At 43.3% G+C, this 20,263-nt stretch overlaps 1 protein-coding gene across 49 annotated transcripts in view; it reads right to left on the reverse strand.

The window, feature by feature from the left end:
• rims2a (regulating synaptic membrane exocytosis 2a) overlaps positions 1-20,263 on the reverse strand; it is a 235,951-nt gene that overhangs the window by 165,824 nt on the left and 49,864 nt on the right. For 42 of the 49 annotated variants that reach the window (XM_070550878.1, XM_070550871.1, XM_070550876.1 and 39 more), the window contains one exon: positions 9,822-10,108. In XM_070550878.1, coding sequence (XP_070406979.1) covers positions 9,822-10,108 — 287 coding nt within the window. Of the gene's footprint in view, positions 1-6,106; positions 7,897-9,821; positions 10,109-13,802; positions 14,165-20,263 lie in introns of those variants that run through there. The other 7 variants (XM_054740570.2, XM_070550909.1, XM_070550908.1 and 4 more) reach the window with 4 other exon arrangements.

The raw sequence follows: 20,263 nt of genomic DNA on the forward strand, positions 1-20,263 counted from the left end.
TAATGCTTTCCTTCGGGACTCAGTATCGGCATTTATTCAAAATCAAATGACTCAGAATTGGATCGGGAGCGAAAAAACATGATCGAAACATCCCTGGTACAAATGTCGTAATTTATATGACTTCTAACAGAAAACATAATAAAAGTTCAGTTTTTGTGACACTCTGACAAATATCATCACACTTGAAGGCATATGTGGTTAAAAGCAGGGCACTATCCGTGTGGTATGTGCTCTTTCTCTTCTGCTCCTTGGCTTTTAAAACACAAGATGACATCAGAAATCTGGGTTATAACACAGAAAAGAGGCTTTTTAAGAGAAAATGGACCTTCTAGGGACTGGGCTGTAGTGCAGTCACATGCACTCTCACAAAGAGCACACAGTGAAAGGCTGAGTCTCACATTTATTGTGCAGCCTTTTCTTGCATCCACATGAAGACAGCATGTTCATCATCTAAAGTTAGAAGTAGTCTACAATAAATAGATTAAAATGAGAAGACACTGTATCTACTGTACCACTGTTAGAGATACACAAGTACACATGCACACAAATGCCTATTCTGTATGAACCACTTTTGCTTCACATGGATCAATGGAGCCCAGATGACCGTTCTACACACTGGCTTATTTGTTGAAATATACTATCTTCCTCCAAGCTTTTCTGAATCATCTACATTCTGCCTCAATACTGCAATCAGTCTGGAGAAACCTAAACGTAAAGTGCATTTTGTAGCTGGCATATAACGTAGAATCGTGTTGCTGCAGTGTGTGAGCACATAATGTATCAGCAAAGACTATTTCCCCTCCTTCTTTGGGAAATAGACCTGGGGCTAAGGACATTAGCCTGATGTTTATCTGGCCACACAGCCAGCCACCCGGCCTCCCTCTCTCTGGTGCTCCGATTTTCAGTCTGATGCTTTGAGGTGATTTGGTGAGAAGAGTACAGCACATCTGTTCAGCCATAACTGATCTTTCTATCTTTTCAACTTTTTCATTTTCTTTCTCCCTCTTTATTTTTTTGTCTTGATCCATCTTATATGCAGTCACAACAACAGCTCTGTTACGCCCAGGCAATAAACCAAGGCCTCCCATCTTCCTCTCTCCCTTGGTGAGGACAAAACCAATAAAAAACCAGTTTAATTACAGCTGCTGCGTTCCACCAAAAGCCGGGGAGAACACCATGGGGCTTTGCAGTAGCAAAACAGGGGAGTGAGCGTGGGCAACTTATTCCAATGTGTTAAGGGAAAGTGGAGGTCGCAAAGGAGCTACTGAGGTTTTGTCTCAATTGGACAACCCTGAGACATAACTTTATTGTAACAACTATTCAAAGACGTAAAAAAGATGAGGAGGAAGCTTTGACGGTGGCTTTTAATGTGGCAACAGAGCTGAGGAGTGTATACGGTTCTGCCCTCCATAAACTACCTCAACCGGGGGCCTTTCAGTCAGGCTTTTAACTCATTGTAGCTGGAGAGGAATGACTAAACCAGCAAACCGTTGTTAAAAAGAAATTAACATATATGCACCTGATGATACAGAAGTGAAAACGCACGAGAGGACAGAAGAATTAATGCTTCTATCTGGAGTTTTCGCTTTCAGGAAGTATGTATGATTTTGCAGAAATACATAAAAGTGTTTGTCTTATCATGTATGATGATATAATGTAGGCAACACATCTGTTTCTGGGTTTGTTTTTTTTTCCTTTTTTGCAAAACCCACCCCGTCTCGTAAAGCTCCATGCAATATGAACTGAGCGCCGGCCAGCACTAACCAAAAGAGTTACAAACAGACGTCAATCAGAGCATGCTCGAGCATTTAAGGACATACCTCAGCTGAGGCGACCTTTCTCATAGACAAGTCTTTAAATTGTAAATTTAACCAAAAATTTGCATAATAATTGTAAAATAATGTTTTAGCTTTGTTTTCTTGGCTACAAACGAGAGGCGTTTCTTTCAACTGTAAAGAAGTGAAACAACGTCATGGTGTGATACGCTCATCAACCACTAGATGGTGTCATCAGATAAAATAAATAATCTAGCTGTTATCCAACCTGTCCTGGAGGTGTACAGGTCCTGCAGTGAGGAGAGTTTGCAGCCAATGACCTCCTCAGTGGAGCATACAACATGCTGCAGCTTCTTCTCGTCCTTGGTGGTAGCTCCAGCGTACCACACAGTGATTGAGGAGGTGAGGATGGACTCGATGACCGTGGTGTAGAACTGACTCATCGACTGTGCTGGCAGGTTGTATTTCTTCAACTGCCTCAGTGCTGGGCCTTTTTTTATGATGGAGGTGATGGTGGGCTCCCCAGGAAGCAACATGAGTCCACCATCGTGATGGGAGTGTCAGACAGGGTTATAAGGGGGGAGTTGATCTTCCTAAAATCCACAACAACCTCTGCTGTCTTCTGGGTGTTTAGCACCAGGTTGTTGTGGCTGCACCAGGACACCAGCCGTTCCACCTCCATTCTGTAGGCAGACTCATCCCCGTCAGAGAAGAGTCCGATGACGGTGGTGTCGTCTGCAAACTTGATGAGCTTGACAGACTCATGGTTTGAGGATGTTTTTTATTGGTTGCTTTCATGCAGCAGTCAATTCAAACTCCACATTTCCAAAATCGTTAACACACAGGCCTAAACAGCAGCGCTCGTGGTCAAAGTGACACCTTTTGTTGGAAAAGGATCTAACTGTGCCAAAACTAACATGTAAAACAAAAGCAAATCTTGCCTTCAAACAACACATGTTGCAAACAAGTGAATAAGCTCTTCCATTGAATCCTTACAGACAACAAAATACAAAGGCCAGCACAGTGTGCCACTGGTGTTGTAGCCTACAACTTTCAGCACAGTGCCATTTGTTATCTTTCTATAGGCTGTGTCAAACTTGGCCACTTGCAAATAACTGGATCCAGAATCAGAAATGCTTTGATGAAAATGTGTTGATACCATGGCATTCTTTTTGTCAAAGTGTGTAAAAACTGAAGTACATGTATTGTCTGTAATATTTCAGACAATACATGTAAACCAATCATCTATCAAATAAATATTAAAGCTATAACAGTAAATTATACATATCTATAAGTAGAGGACATGGCCACTGTTGATACATAGTCTCTTCTGTCTCAGACCTTCTCCATCCATGCTGGCTAAGAAAAACACCGACATGCTGACTGATTGCTAACTTATGATTTGTACAAAGGAGTGTCAAACAGGTGCTTCAGGGATTGATGCATGGAGTTTCCTCTAGTTATGAATAGGTGATTTCTGCTTGGTTACCATAGCTAAAACAATGAAGTTTAGACTGCTTGAATAATTTCTGTGCTTACTATTTAGCAAAAGGGTGTAGAAAATGTGCCAATCCGAAGAGGAATGTTAACACAACTGAAAAGGTGTCTTCTGCTCCACTGAGGTAGTGATTATGAAACTGAGTGGCTATCCATTTATTTAAGCAGGAGAAAGCAAACAATGAAAACATAAATATTTACTGAAAATCACTTATACTACTGCATCACACACTTTACAAATGGCTGCTACCACAAATGGTCGTCACTTTTGAAGCTTTAAGCAGAAGTCAAAAAGGAGACCGATAGGGAAAGTTTAAAAACTGTTCCTGTGCGTGTGTGCACGCATACACGCACATGCACACGTACACGTGCATGCATGTGCAGGTGTGTGTCAGCGATAGAGGACAAATTTGGTTACAGTTTAAATGTAGTGACCACTCAGTTTCAGGCCTTCTAAGAACAGATCTCTCCACCCCATTAGGACCTCTGCTGACGCACACATACATAATACATGGAGGCTGGGTCTGAAAGGAGACAGCCCATTAGAAGGTTTCTGCCTGGGTAAAAACAAATCCAATCAATGGGAGAAAGAAAAAAAGAGTGAAGGCTAACATCCAGCCACTTTTTCCTGATCCTGCTCAGAGTCAAGGGTAGCAAGCCTGTACAGGATACCAGTCCATCATAAAGACACAAACAGACACATTCCACCATTGATTTAGAATAACTAATGCACCTATGACCTGTGGATGGAAACTGGAGTATGGAAAAAGGCAGTGCATGCACAAGGAGAAGAGAGAGAGAGAGAGAGAGAGAGAGAGAGAGAGAGAGAGAGAGAGAGAGAGAGAGAGAGAGAGAGAGAGAGAGAGAGAGAGAGAGAGAGAGAGAGAGAGAGAGAGAGAGAGAGAGAGAGAGAGAGAGAGAGAGAGAGAGAGAGAGAGAGAGAGAGAGAGAGAGAGAGCTTGTGATAACCAAACAGCCAGTCCATAGGCCCTGTGAGGATGAAAACACACTCCTGATTACTTAGGTTTTGTTGTTTATTTATGAGTTCCACTGTAGTTTTAAAGACTCAAAAACAGATGGACAATTGCAACATCAAGAAACATCAAGGGACATTCTAGCTGCTATACACACAAACATGTCTTAATAAGCAGGATCACCAGTCTGGAGGACATCAGACTAAATGAGTTGGTTGAGAAGAAAAAAGGTGATAGAAGATAAGTTCAGTCTAATCATTCAGATGTGATAATTGCTGGATCACAGTTTCCAGGCACAGAGCCCCCTCTTCCACCCTTCCAGTGGCTGAGTGTTCTGGCCATGTAATGTGAGGTGGCAGAAAGCCCAGCAGTGCTGTAAATTATTTCTGACGGTGGGGTGGGGGACAAGAGGGAAAGACTTGCAGTCCCCAGAGACAGACCACAGTGTTACGGTACGGCCTGCATCGATACAGAGGGAAAGGCTTGTGTTCCCTCAGTACCCATGGCAGTGTTAGGACAATAAACACTGCCCAGAGGATTACTGGATGTACCCTGCCATCCCTTGAGGCCATCTCCAGAACCCGCTGCCTGAAGAGAACCGCTGCTATCCTCCGTGACCCCACCCACCCTGCCCACTGCCTGTTTGACCTGTTGCCCTCAGAGCGCCGCTTCAGGTCAGTTAAATCACATACCACCAGACTTTCCAACAGCTTCTTCCCTTGGGCCATCAGAACATTCAACCCCCCACATCCCCATCAGTAATGTGGACCAATCTGTTTTAAATCCTTTTAAATTGTCGTTTTAGCAGATCTGAATCACTGGTTGCACTGCACTTTCTTGGTGTTTGCTAAATGTTTTTAAATTGTTTTTAGTCCTCTATGGTTTTGATATTTATTGTTATTTATTGTCTTGTGCACTGTTGATGGCGGACCATCTGTAATTTAATTGCCATCAGCAATTACAATAAAGTTGATTCTATTCTATAGCAAGTTTAAAGCCCTTTTGCCATCTGCATTATGTGTCTAACAGCCATGCATGTCTACAAGACCATAGGCCTCTCTGCAGGGAATCACAGCATTTAGCAGAGTAATCATAATATGCTACAGTGCATCTAGCCAAGAACCAAACTCTCACTTTCTCACTCAGCACACTATACAAGTAGCACTTCTGGTGTTTTCTGCATGAAAGGGAATGCTGCGGTTAGATTTCATGTGGCAGTGAGCTCGTCATCGTTCATTATATTTTAGTCTCAGTATAGCTCACTTAATATATGTATTCGGCAACATATGTGTGTTAATTATTTGTTGAAGTTCAGTGTGTGTGTGTGTGTGTGTGTGTGTGTGTGTGTGTGTGTGTGTGTGTGTGTGTGTGTGTGTGTGTGTGTGTGTGTGTGTGTGTGTGTGTGTGTGTGTGTGTGTGTGTGTGTGTGTGGATCGCTTCCGAGCTCAGGACTCTTAATATGTACATTTACCCTCCTCATCCCCTCTGAGGTGCAGCAGCAGTAACGGGGGCACACATGCTGCAGCAGCTGTGCGTTGGGACACACGCACGCGCGCAAAGCTGATTTATAAACAAATACATCCACGGTCTGAACAGTTTAACGTTTTAACTGAGCCTCCGGTGACGGTACATCACCGTGCACGCACGCGTGAAGCAAACCGCGGCATGGTGGCTGATCGCTCCTAACCATCCAGGCAGGAGAGCTCTGCAGCAGCAGCAGCAGCGCTGGGCTACATGGGGCTGCTGTTACGCAGGCTGTGTGCGATCGATGAACGCAACAACCCCCACCTCTAGGTCTGCCATGGTCGGGGAAGCCCTTCTTCATAAATCTGGGCTTTTCTTTACAAAGGAATCACTCACCCGATGCTGCTCAGCGCCTGCTCCAAAAGCTCCGTCTGCAGGATGTTCTGAGGAGCCGTGAAAGCCCCGTTGAAATGTGATAAAACCGAGCTACAGAACTGACGCAATGTCTCAAACTGCATTTTCCCCCTCCGGTTTTACTTGTATCCTCAGTAAGTGACCACCGTTTTTCTTTTTTTTTTCCCCTTCTCACCAACAATTCATCTCAAAGCCTGCGCTCTCTCCGGACGCATCGACAGTAAATGCAGTCATTTCCTCCCGGGGCGCAGCGCATCAAACGGAGAGAAAAACCGACTAAGTTCCATGTTTCTGCCGCTCTTGGTGCAAACAGAAAAAGAACGAGTCCTTAAACGAGACGCATTCCGGGTGAGATCCTTCCCTCATAATGCCTCAGACTTGCAGCGATAAGAACGGGATAGCTCCGGTGCAGGATTTCTTTTCTTTTCGCAGGAAGAAGGATCTCGTGTCGGTGTGCAGAAGGCGGCGGAGGAGAAGCGGAAGCGGCGGCGTCCCTTTTACCGGCGCATCAACTCATACTTCCCGTTGCCTATGAGGAGTTTGCCACGCTCGCGCTAACACATGCACACACATACACAAACACGCGCGCGCGACACTCGGATGTAAAGCTATCGTGCGCGTGGTCTCCTTTCTTTCTCATGCACTATCTTTATGCGCATCAGCAGATCCAACAGAGACAGGAGTAAGAACCGGGTCCATCAGAGCTGCACTGAGTCAGGAAACAGAACACACACGGGTGATTTCCCTCTGAAATCATGTATTTATTTGTTTATCTATTTATTGTTCAGCGGTAGGATCTGGTTGTTCAGGACAACCAGATATCTGGACTTGAACCTGAAGCTTGAACCCAAAACAAATAAAATAAAAAACACAAACATTAATCTTTGAAAGCTTGATGCGTAAAATAAAAAATAACCCCTTTGTACTAGCTGATAATTATTCAACATCAGTGGCATGGTATGACGCAATTATGAGGTTATAAAACATAAATAAGACTTTATGGGCACTTTCCACCTGCAGTATACTTAGAACCTCCATCAGAGGAAAAGACATGATTTGATATAGTGTAGTTATAGTATATGTAGTATATTAACTTAAAGGTTATTGAGGAAAATTCTGTCAAAGACATGGAGCTTTTAAAGTCCTAAAATGTGTTTCATGTATGATATATTTGATATTTGAGTTTAAATGAGTTCAAGCGATTTGGCTCTATATAAACAAACTTGAACTGAATTGAACTGAGTGGGTTATTGAAGAGTTTGGTGAGAGACTGATGCACCAATTCTGGTTTTGTAGGTCAATCACGGTTTCTGATTTCTGTTCTTGCTGATACCAATTTTCTCTCAGAGAGCCATCATATTCTCCTTTCTCTATGAGTGCTTGATCCTAAAAGGAGTGCGCTGATGTTGGTACTTTGGGTGTTTATTAGACAAGTCTAACTCGGCAACAGTGATGGAGCTCCTTATGCTAAAAATCGTCTTGTCACAAGACGGTTTGGTGCTCTCTGCTATTCAGTTCTTCTGTTTAACGAATATGAGATTCTGGTGAAACTTGCTTCATTTTTCCTTAAAACAACATTTATTGTCCTGTGAAAAGTCACTAAAACATTAAAAAGATATTTTATAAAAGCTTGGTGGTAAATTTAAGTTTTAAATCAATAAAGTAGCATTTTATGGCATCTAAATGTAATGGTTAACTAGAAACAGCCTGAAACAGACGCAGCCATGGATGTAATTTTGGGGGGGACATGTCCCCCCCCCCCCCCCCTCCCCACCACCACTTTTTCCAAAATCAAGCTTTTACCCCTGCACGTTTTACCATCCAAAAACAATATTACTTTATATTAAATTGACACTAGTTGAGCTCTAGGACCAAGCAGAAAACAACTGTTTGTGTTGACATACTGTAAAGATATATACCCCCCCCCCCCCCCCCCCCCCCACACACACACACACACACACACTTCTAAAGTGAAAATTACGTCCATGGACGCAGCTCAGGCAGGGTAAAATGTTTCATAAGAAACATGAACACCGTTCTGTTTACCTGTTAATTTAATGAAAAAATCAGTTACAACAGACATGTTCTGACTTTAGACGTTCTCTGAATGAGCGTTTTAAATACGAGACAATTTTGATGAAATACAGTAAATGTGAAAATAGAGCCTGTTACTCATGAATACGACCTGAAACACGTAGTTCTGCTCCAGATAAGTAGGCTGCATGTCTTAGCTAAGTTTGACTTGCTTCCTTATCCTTGGAACCAGTGGGCATGTTGAATGTTGCCTTCGTGATGTTGAAGGTGCTAGAGTCCACGTTCAATCTGAGAACATTCCTCTGGTGTGATCACTGCTTTTCCACCAGTCACCCCATGCTGCAGCCGTCCTGCTGTAACTGTGTGCTCATTTAAACAACACCTCTGAGATCAGGACAAATTAGAAGTTATTTCTTCCTACAAAATAGACCGTCAGCACTTCCCCTCCTTTCTTTAGCAGAACAGATTCCAGAGTTAATTTACACATTGCTTAAGATTAATGACAGTGGGCTCTGGTGCTTATGCAGAGGGAGTTCTATTTATGGACTTCCTGCTATCCATCATCCACATTATCTAGAGGATTTTCAGCCAACTAGATTTTTTTTCTTGCCTCTGCTAATGTAAATGACGTGAATGCAAGATTTTTTTCATCCTGTCTGTTTCATGAATACAGAAATGTGTTACATGTTTCGCAAATTTTCCAAATTCCCAGGACTTTTCTCATAGAGCAAAAGACGCATCCGCACTTTCAATATCTTCTTAACCAACGGCCATGGAAAACAACAGCTTGCACATGGGACATTTAGATTAACCTGAAATCTCTGAAAGAGAAACAAGAACATTTAAGACTGTTGCTAAATTTATTTTATTACATTTCTGCTGCACAAATCTCAACTTTAAGCCTCTATAGGGAAACAAAGATGCAGGAGCCCTCATGTGGACATAAGAGGCACTACCCCACCCTACATGCAGATTACCAAACACACAATCCTGTACTGTCAGCATCCGGGGGTGCTTTATTCAGCGAGGGCATCTAGCTCATAAGATAGGAGAAACACAATGATCTACCTTGCAGGTAGCTTTTCTAGCAAACTCATTCTATTAACACCCACATTTGTGAGTAAAGATTTTCATTATCTGAGCGGCCTTAAACCACACCTAAAGAGAAGACAACATTTTAAAGTAAAGAACACTGCTTCTTATAAAAAAAGAACAGAATTGGTTGCAATTCGCCTTCATGTGGTAATATCCTATCCCAGCTGAATCAGACAGGAAATTATTTGTGTTGATGTATGCTGATGTGTGTGTGTGTGTGTGCACGCGTGCATGCGTGCATGTTCGTCTGTGTGTGTGTGAGGAGTGGTTGAGTGGGTGGATGACTTGTAGAATTGCTGACTTAGAGCCAGATACAGAGTCCTGTCTTCTCTAAAGGCATTATGAGCTCCACGTACAAGAATGTGGATTTCTGTCTGGCTTGAAAGGCTCAAATCAATGTTCCACATAAGCACACAGTGCTAATGTTAAACAAAAAGCTTCACACTCCATGTATGTATGTGTTCAAATAAATATTCGTGTCCATAGCTGCATTTGTTGGGTAAAAAAGTCATTTAATTCACACTCCGGAGATCCCAGCTGTGATTAAGACAGAAGACAAGACACTGACCTGTCTATGGGTGCATCGCCAGGCCCGGGGTACCTTAGCCCTGTGCCGTTGTCTAGGGATGCTTGTCTGGGTAGGTTCCCGCCATGAGGTCTGCGTCTGTCTGCGGCTGGTATCCGGTCTACGGAAGCTCCCTGGTATAAGGACTTGTCCTGCAGTTTGGCCTTTTTTCCCTGTGGTCCACCTTCAAATACCCCATGCATCTGATCCGACCCTGGACTGTAGAACCACTCTCCTGATTTGGTGAGGATTTCTTGTTGTTTTCGGCACAAGTTGCATACCCACATAACCTGAAGGGAAAGCACAGCAGACTAAGCAGTTTGAAACAAACAGGTGGGGTCTGTCTTACTTAATCGGTGATGAGTTGCTATGGAGTGATTTTTGTCTATGTGTCCAAAGCCAAAATAGAACATCATCATTCACCATTTGCTGGATCAATTGATAAATTATGAAATTCATTTTTTGAACAATTAGAAAAAAAGTGTGTAAAAAACAAAAAACTCCATAACACATGAGCAAATTCCACAAAACTTCCAAATGATTGATGTTATGAGGTGAGTAATGACAGAACTTACACATGCAGCAGCCTTTGATAGTATCAAAATGTTAAATACATTCAGATCTGTTATCGTATTTTATTTAGGCCTGAGAGTCCATCCAGAATACTTAGTTACTTTAGTATTGAAGCCGCACCACAGACACAGTTTACATTACAGTAAATATAGGCAATGTAAGAGTAATTGTTCTTGCTCACTGCTAAAGGGAAACCATGTTTTTCTACAACTCAGTCACTTTTACTGACATGATGCAATAGTTTCATGTTTTCGTAGCATATTAGTTGACTGCTCAGCCTCACTTCACATGGCAGGATGATTTAACCCGATCCTCTTGAGAATCTTAAGGAAGCGTCAGATTACCATAATGTCTCAAAAACAATCCTATCAGAAATTCCTGTCATGTGTTGTGTGTTAATGGCGCACAGGTCTGCCTGGAAGGATGTTGAGATCACTCGATCATAAACCAGGCTATTGAATAAATTGGATTATCTTGTGTTCAATTTTGAGGACAAATAAACTGTTGAATAGGATATGTAGCCAATCAGGAAGTGACACGTGACTGAAGCACCTTGCACACTCCTCCTCTGTCACATTTGTTTACTTCAACATCTCATTTTATCTCAAGAGGTGTCAAGAGATTTCCTGTCTGATGTAAATTGGTTGGTGTGTCGTGCTTGCAGTGTTGCTGCACACCTCGCGTTGTAGTACCATCTTTTTTTTTATCGTCACGTGTGATCTGTCATGTTTTAAAAGTCAGACAATTTTAAAATGTTCCCATGATTTACAGATTACATAAACCTCGTGATGTTGCAGGATTGTCTGTGACACTATTTTAAAGGTGCAGTGTGTAGAAATGAAGTAAAAATCCCATCCTGTGGTAAAATTTGGTTACTGCAACCACTTTAAACCATTCTGGAGCTTTTGCCGGCTGTCGTCAAATTACAATCGTCAGTGCTGCAGTATTAGTTCCCAAGAGACATGGCAACAGCACACTCAGTGATGGTAAACAATAGTTAAGTCCCTCCTTCCTTTGTTTTGAACGAGAAAAACTGACAATCCCCACAGCCTGTTGGATATGAAATATGTTTAAATAGAACATTCGTTCCAGAATAACCGAAACGTTAGACTCTTTTGGAATGTTCTCACTGTAAAATTCTATCTATATTTTTACATAATGCACCTTTAATACATTTGACCAAAACACCTTCAACTTCATAATTTATCAACATCAAATGACTTTAGTTCAAAACCCGGCCATGAAGGCAGCAAATGATTTGATGGGTTTTTAATTAGATTTTGGACATAATCAGAATTCACGTTCATTACTCGAGTAGAAGTATCAATACTAGGGTTTAGAAATACTTAGAAGTTGAAGTGTCAAGTCCAGCTTTTTACTTGAATAAAAATTTTTTAAAGTGCTGGTTTCAAATCTACCTAAAGCATAAAATTAAAAACAATGTCATTGAAAAAGCCCATTGAAGTCAAAATGTTAAAGAGTAAGTCACCCCCTACCAAAGAGCAGGTCTGTGGCAGTGAGCGACAGATTGGACGAATAAATGTCCTGGTTGGATTGTGATGTGGTTTGTGTCATGTGCAATGGATCGAGCCAATAGACCAACAGCGGAATGGTGGATTTTTAAAGGATAATCTAATCACAATAAGATCCACTCTAACAAGATGGTGTCGTTTATCTGGACAGGTTTTTGTATTTGTGTTTTCAAACAATAACACGCCAAAACGAAATAGTAATAGCAAGGCTATCTTTCAAATGTAAGGAGTATGAAGTAAAAAGTCAGCTAATGGATACGTGCTCCTGTGAAGTATGGACAGCCAAAATGTCATGTTCAACTCAGAGTGACTGATCATATTTCAAAAAGAATAAGTATGACACTGTTTGTCAGTGAACCGATGCTTTAAGTTCATGTAAGGTTGTGCTGCATCATCTGGGCACAGCCTGTTCCGAAGGTTGTTGACTGAGGCACTGAAATAATGAAAACAAATATCGGTGTGAAAGAATCAATAAATGATCTCCTTAGTGGTTTCTCTCCAGAACAAGAACAGTTACATAGCTATCTGAGCTTACAATCATCTAAAACTGTGATTATAAAGGCGGCTCTATGAATGCTGCCTGTGACAGAGAAGCTGAGAGAAAACAATAAAATATCCCCCAAATAGCCAAAAAGATGACCTGACACTAAATAAATGTGTAAAAATGTGATTTCCTGCTTTTTTAGAACACACACACACACACACACACACACACACACACACACACACACACACACACACACACGTTTCATTCAGGTGTTTCTAAATGAAGTCATTCAGTCATACTGGAGCTATAATTGAATCGAGTCAGAACAGAGCTCCCCCCTGTGGCCGTTGAGCTGCACTACGCCACTACATAAAACAGGATCCAGAGTGAATCAGCAGTATGCTGCCTTACATATCAGCATGCTTAATGGCAAGTCCGCTGAAGGTTAAACTCATTCTTGGATTTTCTCCTACTTGGCTGAAATGAAGATGGTCTATAAAGTGCTTTGATTCCAGCCTCTTTGCATATATGAGGCTTTATAAACGTTTACACTGGCTCATCTGTGGTCCAGCAAACAAAAACCTTCAACATGTTTTTATATCAGCTTTAACAAAAGCAGAAATGATCATACTCTACTCTAAAGTTCGAGTCAAAAGTAGACATGTTACAAGCTGCATTATTAATGATTAATGGGCTGTCAGAGGTATCATGTTGCATTGCCACGTCTCGAACTGGAGTGAACTGAACTACTCATTAAAGACTCATTGTTCTGGGAGTGGAGTGTTCCTCTGAACATCCCAGGCTGGACCCATTCCAGCACCAGAACACGAGCAAAGGCATCCTATCTACTACACTCCAGAGCAAATTACAGTCACAGCTGGGGGGCTACAGGAGCATGCTGTGGTGACAGGTATCACTATGTCCCAACGATCCTCCAGCATGTCCACCGGTAAACACGGAACACCTAAACTCATCAGCCCGTTTGGAATAAAAACATAAAGCTTACAGAACATAGGGAGAGCACCTGCACGCGCATGCCCCAACACAGCCTGCACGTGGGGAGTTCCATTTTAACGAGCATCTAATTTAAGTCAAAGCGCCAGCAATAGACTTGATGCATATTCATGTTTCTTGTTTGAAGTTCAGCTGCACAGGAAAGAGGAGGGGAAGAGTGTGAATCTGACATGGCTGATGTCTGTCAAACCCATTCAGCCTCCCATGACCTAAATGGGAGGTTTGGAAAATGTAATATTCAAAATAAACCGGGAATCAAACCAACAACAGTGGTGGCGTGTTTTAAATCTGGAAACGGGAGTGCGCTCCTCTAATTTTCTAATGGAGCTGATAAAGGAACCCGGTGGAAATAGCAATGCGGTTAATCATCCAGCTTACCCATGGTGCCGCTGCCTGGGAACGCCGAGCCTCCTGTCTGAAGGTCCTGTAACGCGGGTCCAGCTGTCCGCAGCTGCCGGTGCTGAACAGAAGCTCCAACCTTTAGCACCTTGGACAGCGGCAGCAGAAACCGCTCTGAAGGTTACGCTACCGACCTCCTCCGATGAGAAACATGACGGAAACCGGTTCGGACTGATTCGTTCCCACTAACAAAAACATTGCGGTTTAAAGCATCTCCGAGAGTCTGCACGAGAGGAAAACGTGAGTTTAAAGCGCTGTGGTCCAAATCACCCGGAGCGCTCTGCTCCAGCACAGACACGAAGACCGACGGACTGTTTTACGTCTGTCTGCTTTTCACAGGAACACTTTACGTCATTCTTGACTCGGGCTATGCCGAGAACATCTCCTATTCAATAAATGCTGATTGTCGCTGACTCGCAGGACCACAAGTCAGCATGTAAACCCGAAACTGGCGGCTTCGCAGCGGGGGTTACGCTTACGTTCAGTATAACTGCACGTTTTAATCAATTTGGCACAGATCCTGACACTGTCCCAGTTGATAAAAAATTATATCTGGCCATTTTAACTGTGTTTGTATGTAAACGTTATCTAAAATCATCATTCCTCAGTGCCTACAAAACAGACCTTAACCATACAACACAGTAGATCATCTGTTAGAAAGCAATATGAACTAAATAGGGACAAGTATTAGTGGCAGGTCGTAAATTATAATACATGACTAGTCTTTTGGGAGTTACATGACTTGCCACAGAAAAGTTGACTGGTCCTTAAAACAAGTCCTGACACAGCATTCACAACATGCATATGTGATCTTTGAATCTTTTTAATTACTGTTGATTTTGCATTAAGTAATATAATAAGAAACTCCATCGGGACTTTATGCAGGCTTTCCACCTGATGCGTAAGCAGTGCATAACACCATTGACACGTTTTCACTGCAACCTCAGTGGCATCCCTTCCGGGAGCATTTCAGACACATATAGGGAGCCTGAGTCAACCATGGGTCCCCGGAAGAACGAAAAACAGAATGCAAGTCAATGGGTCATAAAACACTATCTTCTAATTCTGCTTGTTTTGTGCCATGGATTATTGCACATATGATGTCCATGAATTTTAAAGACACATTTTGATACCAAGAACGCGCTTATTTTCGAACAGGGGGAAACGCTATTTTAGGTTTTGTGTGAAAAGAAGTCCAGAACTACAAATGCTTCACAAAAGTGACGTCATCGAACCAGACATGGAGAAAAACAGGGAAAAGGGCTGTAATTTCAGCAAACGTCCGACAGGATGAAAGAACCACCATAAATCTCGTCATTTGGTAAGTAGAAGCTACTTTGTGGAGAGGAGATCATGTGGTGACGTCACATATGTGACATGCCGATTTCTAGTTTGTAGTCATGCTAGTTACAAACTTTTACAAGCTGATAAATCTCAAAGGATGTGACTGGCGTGGTCGAAACACCCATCATTACTTTTCATTTAAATTGCAGTACAACATGAGTGATCCAGGGCGTAAGGCAAAGCGGATAAGAAAATGTCACTTTTAGCCCCGTTGACTTGAATTCATTTTTTCGTTCTTCTGGGGACCCACGGTGCAGAAGGCTCCCTATGTTGCAAGCCTGTTTCACTTAGCTGTCTCGCGAGATCACTAAATCACTGGAGATTTACAAGATCTTTGGTGATTTCAACAGCTCATGGGATGGCATTATCCCAGTGGTTATTTTTGACACAAATTTTTTATTTAGTTGCATTCTTAGTCTTTTGACTTAAATTCTTTGTAATTTTAGCCACAATTTAGCCATCCAATTTGTTTTAGTCGACTAAAATATGTGCATCTTTCTTCTGTTGCAATGATTTTCAACTTGTGTAAAGGGCATGTTAACTACACCTGAAACTGTAAAGAAATAGGAAAATTTCATAATTCACACTTTGGATCACTAACATTTTATATTTGTAATTGTTTTAATAACAATAATTATTGGAAAATACAAAAATAAACACAGTTATAAAATGTGCCCCTCAGTAATTAAGTAAACAAATGAGTATATTTGTAAACATGAAATTAAATCCTACCATCAAAGCATTAACACTTGTTACTCTACGGAGGTAAAGATAAGAACTGTTTCAGGTGTATTTGTTACAGGTTTTATTAGACTGATTGATCAAGGTGGGACAGCTGAACATTTTTCCTCACACAAGCACCACTAGAACACCAAATGCTGATCATATCAACTGTAACAACGCCACAAAGATAAAAAGACAACAAGATGCACTAATCTGTTAGCTCAGTTCAGTTTGCTGAGCTCCAGCACCCCCTCTACTGCTCCCGCTAGCTGCTACCAACACTGTAACTCTTTGATGGTAACATGGCCTGTATTTGATATAGCGCCTTCTAGAGTCCTGGAACCCCCCAAGGCGCTTTACAAGACACCGGAACAGTCATTCACACATTCACACCCTGGTGGTGATGAGCTACATTGTAGCCACAGCTGCCTTGGGGCACACTGACAGAAGTGAGTCTGCCATACACACAGGCACCACCGGTCTCTCCGACCACCACTGGCAGACAAGGTGGGTTAAGTGTCTTGCCCAAGGACACAACGACAGACTGAGTGGGGCTCCAAACTGTGATTGGTTCTTTTCTCTTTGAGTCCCATCTGTTTCATTTGCTGATTGGATTTTAGTTTTTGCCAACTTTAGTTTTCGTCTCTTATCCATCAATGAAAATATCAGCCAATATTCGTCATAATTTAGTCTTCACTGGTGTGTAGGTTGTCGTTTTGGTTTCGTTTTACTCTGCAAAAATTCATTCATCACAACAAAATAAATAAATAAATAAAAAGTTTAGTTATCAAAATCACCACAAATCTACCCAAAAGTTCTGTAGCTTATTTTCTGTTCTTTTTACCTCAGCCATGGAGGTGTCACAGGTAATGAGGCTACAAGAAATTTGCACGTTTTAATTTAACATTAAAATTTTGACACAAACCACATTTCAACGTGTCTTAACAAAGGGAAATGTTTTAGTGTGGTTTAATATTAAATTCAAGCTTTTTTTCTAAGAAACTTTTGCTCACCGTTTTTTTCAGACCACACAGAAGTTGGTGAAAAAAAATGCTAATATCCAGCTAACATTAAAACGTAGTGGTTTACCTGTTTAATTATAGATTCAGTAGGATAAATACAATAAAGTTTATCTCTCACCAATAGAATATTTACTAAGAAATCACAATGTAACCATAGAAACACTTTATATGTTGTGTGTGTGTGTGTGTGTGTGTGTGTGTGTGTGTGTGTGTGTGTGTGTGTGTGTGTGTGTGTGTGTGTGTGTGTGTGTGTGTGTGTGTGTGTGTGTGTGTGTGTGTGTGTGTGTGTGTGTGTGTGTGTCTGCTCTTTCTACTTGATCCCCAGTGAGTCATGGAGGATGGCTGCTTATACTGAGCCCGGATCCTCTGGAAGTTTCTTCCTGTTAAAAAGGAGTTTTTCTCTCCACTGTCGCTGCATGCTTGCTTATGAACCCAATTGGCTGGGTTCCTTATATAGGAAACTTTTTGCTGATTGGCTTAATGAACTGACCTGTATTGGAATATTTACCATGTGAAGTGCCTTGAGATGACTCTTGTGACATGATTTGGTGCTATATAAATAAAGCTGAATTGAAAAAAACTTGAAGCGGTGTATATGGTGGCACAGTTTTTAGCACTGTTGCCTTGCAGGTAGCAGATCCAAAACCCAGCTGAATTTGCATGCTGCTCTCAAGCATGCATGGGTTCTCTGAAATATCCTCTCATATACCAAAAACATACAAGTCAGGTTAATTAACTGCACTGGCCTGTCCACGGTTGTAATTCCTGTTGGCTAAAAGTGTGTGTTAAATAAATAAACATGTTTCTGACTATGATAAATATAAACCTTTCAACCACAAATGACGTTTTAACAGAAAGAGCAGCCATGACAGTAATGATGCCTTAGACCACAGTCTTTTATGATAATCTTGTGTTTACAACAAATACAGAAAGCTTTTATAAGGAGTTATGCATAATTTAGACAGAATAAAGTCTGTGGTACAGGAAACAAAGAGGGGGAGGGGCTATGTACCCAACAGCACCCATAAATGTACACTAAAGTCATGGTTTTCCATAATGAGACTCCCAAATATGAATGAAACCAACAGGAGCTAAGACAAATCTAACTGATCTAACTCATGTTTTCTATTAGGACATAAAACATAATTTCTAAAAATATTTATTCTTTTACTCTCAAAATCTGGAGCCAGAGTTCAGGAACATGCTGCAAATCACATCTTAGCACGTAGTTCACATGATTATTTCTAACGATCATGTTAACCTTGAACCGTCACCTTATCGTGGTGGAGGAGTTTGAGTGCCCTAATGATCCTAGGAGCTATGTTGTCTGGGGCACTTAGTGCCCCTGGTAGGGTCTCCCATGACAAATTGGTCTTAGGTGAAGGGTGAGACAAAGAACGGTTCGAAGGATCTTTCATGGCGGTTAAAATGAAGAGTCGGAGTACCCGGCCCGGAGGGTTACCGGGGTCCCACCCTGGAGCCAGGCCTGGGGTTGGGGCCCGTGAGCGAGCGCCTGGTGGCCGGGCTTTCGCCCATGGGGCCCGGCCGGGCCCAGCCCGAACCGGATACATGGGCTCGTCCAACTGTGGACCCACCACCCGCAGGAGGAACATGAAGGGTCCGGTGCAATGCGAATCGGGTGGCAGACCAAGGCGGGAGCCTTGGCGGTCCAATCCCCGGACAAGAAAACTAGTTTTTGGGACATGGAACGTCACCTCGCTGGCGGGGAAGGAGCCGGAGCTTGTGGCAGAGGTTGAGCGGTACCGGCTAGATATAGTCGGACTCACCTCGACACATTGCATTGGCTCTGGAACCCGAGACCTGGAGAGGGGTTGGACACTCTACTTTGCTGGAGTTGCTCCGGGTGAGAGGCGGAGGGCTGGGGTTGGCTTTTTGTTAGCTCCGAGACTCTCTGCCTGTGTGTTGGGGTTTACCCCGGGGGACAAGAGGGTAGCTTCCTTGCGCCTTCGGGTCGGGGAACGGGTCCTGACTGTTGTTTGTGCTTATGGGCCAAATATCAGTTCAGAGTACCCATCCTTTTTGGAGTCCCTGGGACGAGTGCTAGATAGTGCTCCATCAGGGGACTCCATTGTCCTGCTGGGGGACTTCAATGCTCACGTGGGCAATGACAGCTTGACCTGGAGGGGTGTGATTGGGAGGAACGGCCCACCTAATCTGAACTCGAGCGGTGTTTTGTTATTGGACTTCTGTGCAAGCCGCAGTTTGGCCATAACGAACACCATGTTCGAACATAAGGATGCCCACCGGTACACTTGGTACCAGGGCAGCCTAGGTCACAGGTCGATGATAGATTTTGTAGTCGTATCATCTGACCTGCGGCCGTATGTTTTGGACACCCGAGTGAAGAGAGGGGCGGAGCTGTCAACTGATCACCACCTGGTGGTGAGTTGGATCAGATGGCAAGGGAACATGCCGCGTAGACCTGGCAGACCCAAACGCATAGTGAGGGTCTGCTGGGAACGCCTGGCAGAAGAACCTGTCAAGACGGTCTTCAACTCCCACCTCCGGCAGAGCTTTGACCACGTCCCGAGAGCAGTGGGGGACATTGAGTCCGAGTGGGCCTTGTTCCACTCTGCGATTGTCGAGGCGGCTGTTGCTAGCTGTGGCCGTAAGGTGGCCGGTGCCAGTCGTGGTGGCAACCCCCGTACCCGCTGGTGGACACCAGAGGTTCGGGGAGCCGTCAGGCTGAAGAAGGAGGCCTACAGGGCGTGGCTGGTCTGTGGGTCTCCGGAGGCAGCAGACAGGTACCGGATAGCCAAGCGGGGTGCAGCAGTGGCAGTTGCCGAGGCAAAATCTCGGGCGTGGGAGGAGTTTGGTGAGGCCATGGAGAAAGACTATCGATCGGCTCCAAAGAGGTTCTGGCAAACTGTCCGGCGCCTCAGGAGAGGAAGGCAGCAACTCGCTCACACTGTTTACAGTGGGGATGGGGAGCTGCTGACGTCAACTGAGGCTATAGTCGGACGGTGGAAGGAATACTTTGAGGAGCTCCTCAATCCCACCAATGCGCATTCCGAGGAGGAACCAGAGCTGGGAGGCCTGGGGATGGACTGTCCGATCTCGGGGGCAGAAGTTGCTGAGGTAGTCAAACAACTACACAGCGGCGGAGCCCCGGGGGCGGATGAGGTTCGTCCTGGGTATCTCAAGGCTATGGATGTTGTAGGGCTGTCATGGTTGACACGTCTCTACAACATTGCGTGGTCATCGGGGGCAGTTCCTAGGGAGTGGCAGACCGGGGTGGTGGTCCCCATCTTTAAGAAGGGTGACCTGAGGGTGTGTTCCAACTATAGGGGGATCACACTCCTCAGCCTCCCTGGAAAGGTCTACTCCAAG

This window comes from Nothobranchius furzeri, chromosome 5 (assembly GCF_043380555.1).
Source record: "Nothobranchius furzeri strain GRZ-AD chromosome 5, NfurGRZ-RIMD1, whole genome shotgun sequence".
Classification (NCBI taxonomy): Eukaryota; Metazoa; Chordata; class Actinopteri; order Cyprinodontiformes; family Nothobranchiidae; genus Nothobranchius; species Nothobranchius furzeri.